Source organism: Nicotiana tabacum, chromosome 3 (genome assembly GCF_000715075.1).
Source record: "Nicotiana tabacum cultivar K326 chromosome 3, ASM71507v2, whole genome shotgun sequence".
Lineage (NCBI taxonomy): Eukaryota > Viridiplantae > Streptophyta > Magnoliopsida > Solanales > Solanaceae > Nicotiana > Nicotiana tabacum.
The window spans coordinates 55700611-55709903 of record NC_134082.1 but is presented as its reverse complement, the minus strand read 5'-3'; the positions used below and the strand labels follow the sequence as shown (position 1 = coordinate 55709903).

General features: G+C 39.8%; 2 protein-coding genes across 2 annotated transcripts; both read left to right on the top strand.

Annotated features, from left to right (window-relative positions):
* The first annotated feature begins 6599 nt into the window (after positions 1 to 6599).
* On the top strand, positions 6600 to 6917 carry LOC107782766 (uncharacterized). Its single transcript, XM_016603704.1, has one exon. The coding sequence runs from the start codon at positions 6600 to 6602 to the stop codon at positions 6915 to 6917; it is 318 nt and encodes a 105-aa protein (XP_016459190.1).
* Positions 6918 to 7422: 505 nt separating this feature from the next.
* On the top strand, positions 7423 to 8260 carry LOC142176345 (secreted RxLR effector protein 78-like). The gene is made up of 2 exons (XM_075243596.1): positions 7423 to 7761; positions 8171 to 8260. Exons 1-2 carry the CDS (start codon positions 7423 to 7425, stop codon positions 8258 to 8260), a joined length of 429 nt encoding a protein of 142 aa, XP_075099697.1.
* Positions 8261 to 9293: the final 1033 nt, after the last annotated feature.

Here is a 9293-nt window from a genome sequence, read left to right as displayed (position 1 = left end):
GTTCGCAGACGCACTAGCTACTTTGTCTTCCATGATACAACATCTATATAAGAATTTCATCAACCCTATTCCAGTAGGGATCCATAGTCAGCCAGCTTATTGTGCTCATGTTGAAGAAAAAATAGACGAAAATCCCTAGTTTTACGATATCAAGGAATACTTGGAAAAAGGAGAATACCCGAAGCGTGCAAATTATACTCAGAAATGCACACTCTGGAGATTGTCTAATCATATCTTCCAAAGTGAAGGAATTTTATATATGAGGACTCCAGACCTAGGGTTATTATGGTGTGTCGACGCCAAAGAAGCTTCCAGACTGCTCGAGGAGATACACGCAGGAACCTGCGGGCCATACATGAATGGTTTCATTCTGGCCAATAAGATATTAAGAGCTGGATACTTTTGGATGACTATGGAAACAGACTGCATCAGGTATGTCCAAAAGTGTCACCAGTGTCAGGTACATGCAGATATGATACGGGTACCACCAAATAAATTTAATGCAACAAGTTCACCTTGGCATTTTATCGCTTGGGGAATGGATGTCATCGGTCCGATTGAGCCTGCCGCTTCAAATGGGCACAGGTTCATTTTATTGGCCATAGACTACGTCACAAAATGGGTTGAGGATGTATCCTACAAGTTTGTAACCAAGAAAGTCATCGCAGATTTTGTCAAGGATTATATTATTTGCTGATTTGGTGTACCAGAATCCATCATTACCTACATTGATGCCAACCTCAACAGCGATTTAATGAAAGCTATGTGTGAAACCTTCAAGATCAAGCATCATAATTGCACAACATACAAACCTCAGATGAATGGAGCTGTGGAAGCCGCCAACAAAAACATCAAGAAAATCCTGAGGAAAATGGTAAATAACCACAAACAATGGCACGAGAAATTACCATTTGCCTTATTGGGATATCGTACCACAGTTCGGACATAAACCAGAGCAACTCCCTACATGCTAGTTTACGGTACTGAAGCTGTCAATACTGCCGAGGTCGAGATCCCTTTTTTGTGAATAATACAGGAAGCGGAACTTAGTGATGCAGAATGGATAAGCAGTCGCTATGAATAATTGGTTCTTATCGACACAAAAAGATTGAATGCAGTATGTCATGGTCAACTTTATCAGAACAAAATGTCCAAAGCTTTCAACAAAAGGGTCAAACATAGACATTTCATACCGGGGCAGTTGGTGTTGAAACGAGTCTTCCCACGCCAAGATGAAGCCAAAGGTAAGTTTTCGCCCAATTGGCAAGGGCCCTACATGGTTCACAGGGTACTCACAAGAGGAGCGCTCAAACCTGCAGAAATGGATGGAGAATTTTGGCCAAAGCCTATCAATTCAGACGTAGTCAAGAGATACTATATTTAAATTATTTACATTTATTTCGATGTAACTGAACAACGCTTGACCTGATTCCCATTTAAGAGGGGATACGAAGGCAGCCCTGTGGGTGCGGTCATATCTCAAAATTTCCCCACAACTAGAAACTGGTGCATAATTTTGACGAGTATCCTCAAAATTATGGAGCAAGTCCAGCCGAAGTCATCATATGCAAGACAGTCAGAGAATTGGTTGAATAACTGGGGCTGAAATTTGAGGAGGACCCTCAAAATTCTAATGCAAGAAAGTCGCAATGTCTCTAAAAGTGTCGCAATCATTAGTTCATCTAATTTGTTTGATATTACATACCACTATTTTTACAAATAACTCTATTATATCAAATACATGAATATTTTTCGGAATCTTTATCTCTACGGCATCTAGATGTTACCTGAGACAACTCAAATAGGACCTCCGAAACGAGGCAAAGCAAAGCAAGCAGATGAAGACACGAACCAATCTTCCCCGCAAAACTCATGATCTATCTTTGGATGCAGGAACAATGAAGACAACATGAATATTCGCAAGTATACACAAATCAAAATCACTATCTTCATAATGACAAGGCTGCCAAACACAAACATGTCTCCAGATAACAAAATACTCTATTGTCACCCATTGTCTTTCCGTTACATGAGACTGAGCATTGTCCCATCTTCTTGCATGAGGCTAAGCCCTACCTCCCTAACTACATAAGGCTAAGAACTGCTTTTGTTCGCATAAGACTAAGCTTTGTCTCCTATTTTGTATGAGGCTAAGCATTGCCTCCCCAGTTGCATAAGGCTAAGCACTGTCTTCCATTGCATGAGACTAAGCATTATCTCCTCTTCTTGCATGAGGCTAAGCCCTGCCTCCCTAACTGCATAAGGCTAAACACTGACTTTCCTCGCATGAGACTAAGTATTATCTTTTTTTTTTGCATGAGGTTAATCCATGCCTCCGTAACTACATAAGGCTAAACACTGCCTTTCATTGCATGAGACTAAGCATTGTCTCCTCTTTTTTGGATGATGCTAAGCCCTGCCTCCGTAACCATATAAGGCTAAGAACTTTCTTTCTTCTCATGAGACTAAGCATTTTCTCCCCATTTTGCATGAGGATAAGCATTACCTCCCCAATTGCATAAGGCTAAGCATTGCCTTCCATTGTATGAGACTAAGCATTGTCTCATCTTCTTGCATGAGGCTAAGCCCTGCCTCCCTAATTGTATAAGGCTAAGCTCCGTCTTTCCTTGCATGAGACTAAGCATTAGAGCTCTGTCCTATCTCATCTCAAGCATCATATCTTTGCATCCCATAGGCTGAAGCATAGCTAAATTTTCCGAAGATGTCATAGTCCGAAGGCATCATCCTTATAGTTGGAAGACACCATGTCATGGCCTAAGGATCTCAATATTGCACACCATTATTCAAGGGAGTCATAGTTCAGAGGCACCATTCTCATGGCCCAAGAACATTATTTCATGGCCTGCAAATCCCTTATCGCACGATTCATGGCTCAGGATGTCATTATCTAAGGACATCGTCCGAAGACAATCATCATGGTCAAAAGGGAATTTGCATCATATTTAAATTCTCGCAATAATCCATATATATTTTACGTGCATCATGTTTTAATTTGCATGTTATCTAGGAAATAACCGTCCTTCAAACAGGAGCAACCTTCGCTCCAGTTTCCTTTCTCATCATTCACACCCTTCCGTTATTTCAAACGTAATCGACTCCCGTCAATTACTTGCTTTTTACTCTATGACCATTCAGATATCTACCCTGTGATATATACATAACATCTCAAATTCACATTCGTTACCTCACACAAATTCATCCGATACTATCCTACTCAAAAGAACCCTTTCCGAAACACACGACCATTCTTATAACAACATTATCGATTTCGTTCACCGTTGGGTGCAAAAATACACATGGCCTGATTCCTGTAAAACCAGGGATATGTAGGTAGCTCAAAGGCCAGAGTGCGGCCTATATTTTTCAAATCACCCCATTCGGTCAAAATCGATCATCATTTCTTTATCCGACAACTCTTTCATCATTTTCGGGTAAAGATGGGCAGTTGTTGATACCCAATTTTGACCCTCATATTCTTAAAATAATATATATGCTTTCAAATAGCATATTTGCATCATTATTTAATTTATAAATCTTATACACATATTTCCATAATTTTTCATAATTTCCAGAGCTTTTAAATTGATTTTTCTATAGTTAAATTACTTAAATATTTATTAATTACTCCTTCAAATTATCTCATGATGACTTAATCACCTAAAATTATTATTTGCACCTATAATATATGTTTCAAATATTTTTTACTTCAATTTATATAATTATATTATATTTTAAGCCATTCGCCCAATTTTTGTAGTAATAGCCTGCATTCACACATTAATGCTCTTTATTTATGTTATTTGTGTTAAAATGATATTTTATATTTTTATAATACTAAATTATTATATTTTATCATTTTGGTGCATAAAATATTTTTACTTATTTATAAATTATTTTTGTGTATTTAAATAATAGCCTAGTTTTAAAACCAATTTTGGACCAAACAAACCCCAAGTCTTTGGCCCAACCCCTCAAAGCTCAATCCAAATGACCCCTGTAATTACTCGGTTGGTAACCATTCCATAAACCCAACCCAACCCCTATTTTTTTAATCGTCCGTTTAAATCCTAAACCATCTAACCCCAGGGATCATTATCCCAGCCCCACCGCCCTCGAACTCTCTCTATCTCAACTCTCTCTGAAAAATTCTAGCACCGCCCCCTAAATCTTATCCTAAATCTCACCTAACATGGGATTCCACGACCGATTCTTGCCATATATGACTTCTCCCTGGTACTGGGTCCTTCTCTATACTGCTTGACTAAACATGGCAAGCAGATCTTGTAAAAATCGAACCAAAGTTGGTTCAAATCCTTAACTTTTCTATTTATTCCGTATATGTTCATCATTTGCTCTTTGTAAGTACGATTGTTTTCTATCTCTTGTTGATTCTTACTTACCTTAAATTGGGGTTTTCAGAACTCTTCAGATCGAACCAAAATTAGTTTGATTCTATAATTTTATGTCTTATTATGACCATGTTCATCCTATATTCTACTGCGTGACCAACTTTTATTTTATTTTTGTCAATATCTGTTTTCCTTAAATTTTGCTTGATTAACACTTTTTTGTTCTGGCTTATGTTCTAGGATATAAATATTTACAGATTAACCTAACATCAATTGAAATCATTATCCGTCCTAATCTCCGCCGACCATTTTTACTTCGTTCAAATTCCCGCCGAAAAATCTTGAATTCGTGTTTTATTGAGAGCTTCCTTGCGTGTACCTTCATCTCGCTTAACAGATCTTGCACTTTACAGTATCTATTGAAAATCACGTATTTTTTTGATTTAGAGGTCGGTCGTCATCTTCCTTCTGCTAGTCGCTGGAACTCCATAGAACTGGACTTTAATCTCCTTCTAAAATCTTTTTTAACTGAAAATTTTGAGTCATTGCCTTCAAGATTTTCAAAATCTTTTGATTTTAGCCACCAATTTTTTAACAATTTTGTTTATTTTACGAGATTCCAAATCACTCATAGCAAAATCATATACTACCATAAATGTCTTACTATGTCTATTCATTTTACAACTTCTATTTCATTGACTTCAAGATTTTCAAAATATTTTGATTCTTACCGCCAATTTTTTCACAATTTATTTACTTTAAGAGATTCCAAAATCTTTGACATAACTTATTGTGTAAACAATTTTTACAAATTTTAAGAATTCAATTTCTGAACTTTGAATTTGTTAAATTATTTTTCTTGTATTTGAGCAAAATTATCCAAGTTTCTTCGATTCATTTACGCATTCGAGAACTCCTCGCCGGTATCTTTGTGTGTTTTGCAGGTATCACTTTTGTGGCTATTTTGCGGCGGTAGAGAGGTGCATGTACATAAATAGTAGAGCAGTTGCTATATTTCAGGTTCCACAAAATCGGGAGTATACCAAGTTGAATGTTCCAGGTTCTATTTCCGGGAATTCCTACCTCCCGCCTCTAGTTTTTCTGTCTCCTATGTTAATTACTTTGTTGCCGTAGTATTTCGTACTAGTCTAGTCAGTCTAGTTGTGGGCTTGTAGGTATGATTTGCTCCCTTTGTTTTTTTTGTGTGGTGTTTTTTTCTTTTTCATTTTTAGACCTTCGTAGGTATAGAGACTGTGGTTTGTAATTGCAAAGTAGGTTCATGTCCTCAGGGAGATCGGGTAGTGGGGAGTGGGGTAGAGCAAGGTCAGGGGTGGGACGGGGCCCAAAGGGGGTAAAGGAAACAAGGTCACCTGTAGGTTGACAATTGGATCGTGGAATATAGGGACATTGACAGGTAAGTCTATAGAGTTGGCGAAGATTTTCCAGAAGGGGAGGGTCAATATACTGTATGTGCAGGAGACTAGGTGGGTTAGATCGAAGGCGAGGATTATAGATAGGTATAAATTGTGGTTCTCTGGAGAGTGGGCATTATAGTGGATAGGGAGGTCAGAGAGTCGGTGGTAGAGGTTAGGCGGGTGAATGATAGATTGATGGCGATTAAGGTAGTAGTTGGAGGGAGCACTCTGAATGTCATTAGCGCTTATGCCCCACAAATGGGCTTGGACAAGGAGGTTAAAAGGCACTTTTGGGAGGTGCTATACGAGGTGGTATGGGGTATTCCTCTTATGGAGAAGTTGTTCATAGGAGGGGAATTCAATGGTCATATTGGATTGTGAACTCTATGTTTCCGAAGAAGGAGGAACATTTGGTTTTTGGAGTATGGTGGCTAAGACTCAGATTGACTATCTCCTCCTCGGGAGGTGTGATAGGCGTTTATACGAGGATTGCAAGGTGATCCCGAGTGGGAACCTTGCCACATAACATAGGCTCCTGGTGATAGACGTCGGTATCTTGATGAAAAGTAAGAAGAGGTTTATACGGGGTCAGTCGAGGATTAAGTGGGGAGCTTTGTCTAAGGATTATGCATGAGAGTCGGAGGGGCGACTAACAACTATGGGTGCCTGGAAGAGTGGTGGGGACGCTAGTGCTACGTGGACGGCGATGACAGACTGTATAAGGGAGGAAGCGAGAGAGGTGTTAGGGGTTTCAAAAGGTTATTTTGGCGGGCACCGAGGCGACTAGTGGTGGAATGATGTGGTCCAAGGTAAAATGGAAGCTAAGAAAGTAGCTTACGCTAAGTTAGTAGAGAGCACTGATGAGGATCAGAGGAGAGAGAACAGAGAAAGATATAAGGAGGCAAGGAAGGAGGCGAAATTAGCGATCACAAAGGCTAAGACTTCTGCATTTGGTCGGCTGTATGAGGAACTTAGGGGCAGAGGTGGGGACAAGAAGTTATTTTGCAGGGCCAAAGCTAGAAAGAAGAAGGCTCGTGACCTGGATCAAGTGAAGTACATCAAAGATGAGGACGACCGAGTATTGGTAGAAGAGGCCCAGAATAGGCAAAGATGGCAGTTGTACTTTCATTAACTTCTGAATGAAGAGAGGGATGGAAACATCATGACGGGGAAATTGGGGTACTCTGAGAGCCATCGCGACTTGAGGTACTGTAGGAGCATTAAGGTTGAGGAGGTCGTGGGTGCGATGGGTAAGACGAGTCGGGGAAAAACGACCGGACCAGATGAGATTTTAGTAGAGTTTTGGAGATATGCGGGAAGAGTAGGCCTTGAGTAGTTGACTAGGTTGTTTAATATTATCTTTAAGACGAAGAAGATGCCTTATGAGTGGCGGTGGAGTACAATTGTTCTAGTGTACAAGAACAAAGATGATATCCAGAATTGTAACAACTATAGGGGTATCGAGTTACTATGTCATAAAATGAAAGTTTGGGAGAGGGTGTTAGAAGGGAGGATAAGGAGGGCGGTATCTATATCGAAAAACTAGTTCAGGTTCATGCCAGGTCGTTCTACTATGTAAGCTATCCACCTTTTCAGAAGGTTGGTGGAACAATACAGGGATAGGAAGAGATTTGCATATGGTGTTTATTGACCTAGAGAAGGCGTATGACAAGGTACCCAGGGATGTCCTTTGGAGATCTCTAAAGCTGAAAGGTCTGTCGGTGGCTTACATTAGGGAAATAAAGGATATGTATGATGGAGATATGACTCAGGTTAGGACTGTAGGAGGTGAATCAAAGACTTTTTCGGTGGTTATGGGGTTATACCAAGGATCTGCGCTCAGCCTATTCTTATTTTCCCTAGTAATGGACGTACTGATACACCATATACAAGGAGAGGTGCCATGGTGTAAGTTGTTCGCTGATGATATAGTTCTTATTGATGAGACACAATCCAGCGTTAATGGGATACTAGAGGTATGGAGGTAGGCCCTGGAGTATAGTTTCAAGTTGATAAGGACTAAGACGGAATATGTGGAATGTAAGTTTATCGACGTGATGGGGGAAGCGGATGTGGAAGTCAGGCTTGACTCACAGGTCATCCTCAAGAGAGAAATTTTTAAGTACTTAGGGTCAATTTATCCAAAGAGATGGGGATATCAACGGGGATGTTATGCACCGTATTGGGGTGGGGTGGATGAAATTGAGGTTAGCGTCTGGAGTCCTGTGTGACAAGAATGTGCCACCGAAACTCAAAGGTAAACTCTATAGAGCATTGGTTAGATCGGCCATGTTGTATGGGGCTGAGTGTTGGCCAGTCAAGAATTCACATATCCAGAAGATGAAAGTAGCAGAAATGAGGATGTTGAGATCGATGTATGGGCAGACTAGGATGGATAAGATTAGGAATGAAGATATTCAGAAGAGGGTGAGCGTGGCTCTGGTGGACGACAAGATACGGGAAGCGTGGCTTTGATGGTTCAGACACGTGCAGAGGAGAAACCTAGATGCCTCGATTAGGAGGTCTGAGCGGTTGGCTTTGGCAGGTACGAGAAGAGGTAGATAGCGACCTAAGAAGTATTGGGTCGAGGTGATCAGACAGGACATGGCGTGGCTCTAGATTTCCAAGGACATGTCTCTTGATAGGAAGGTGTGGAGGTCAAGCATTACGGTTGTAGGTTAAGGGGTCGTCAAGCGGTTTTGCTCTTTGTCCCGGTTTCCCTCTTTATACCAACGAGTATGATAGGGTTTTGTCTAGCCCTGTTAGCAATTTATGTTGTGGTTCACACTTTTTCATAATATTTGTGTTACTGCTTTTCAATTTATTTGTTGTCTCTCACGTTGCTAATATTATTTTTCAGGTTTTGTTATCACATATCTATTGTCTCTGAGCCGAGGCTCTCCCGGAAATAGCCTCTCTACCCTTCTAGGCTAGGGGTAAGGTTTGTGTACAATCTACCCTCCCCAGATTCCACTGACGGGATTTTACTGGGTTGTTGTTGTTGTTGTTTTTGTTATCTATTTTCCCTAAAATTAGGGTTTACTTATTTTTTCCTAAAGTCCGATTTTATTGATTCTGCATGCTATGCTTTCCTCATATATGTTTGATTTTACAGTATTTCCTTATTTACTTATTTAATTCCCATTACTATATAAACCCTCCCCATTCCCCTTTAAGAGAATACACGAATCGTTAATGTTTACTAAAGACTGAAGTTACTACTCTTTGTTCCCTCATATTCTTGTTCTATATTATGGTTCTTGGCCGGCTAAAAGCCAAGGCCAGAAATTCTGGGTTGTTGCTATTATGGACATTGTTCTTTCTTTTTTATGCTTAACTGGTGAGTTACTGAACCTATGTAGTTTCATTCCGATGTATCTATGATTTGCATATGTTCTCATCTATGATGTTCATGGCCTAATGTATTTCTGGGATATGGGTTATTTTTATGCTGGATTTTAAAACTTTGCACTCGATTTAAGTCTCTTTTGTATTTTAACTTCACTTA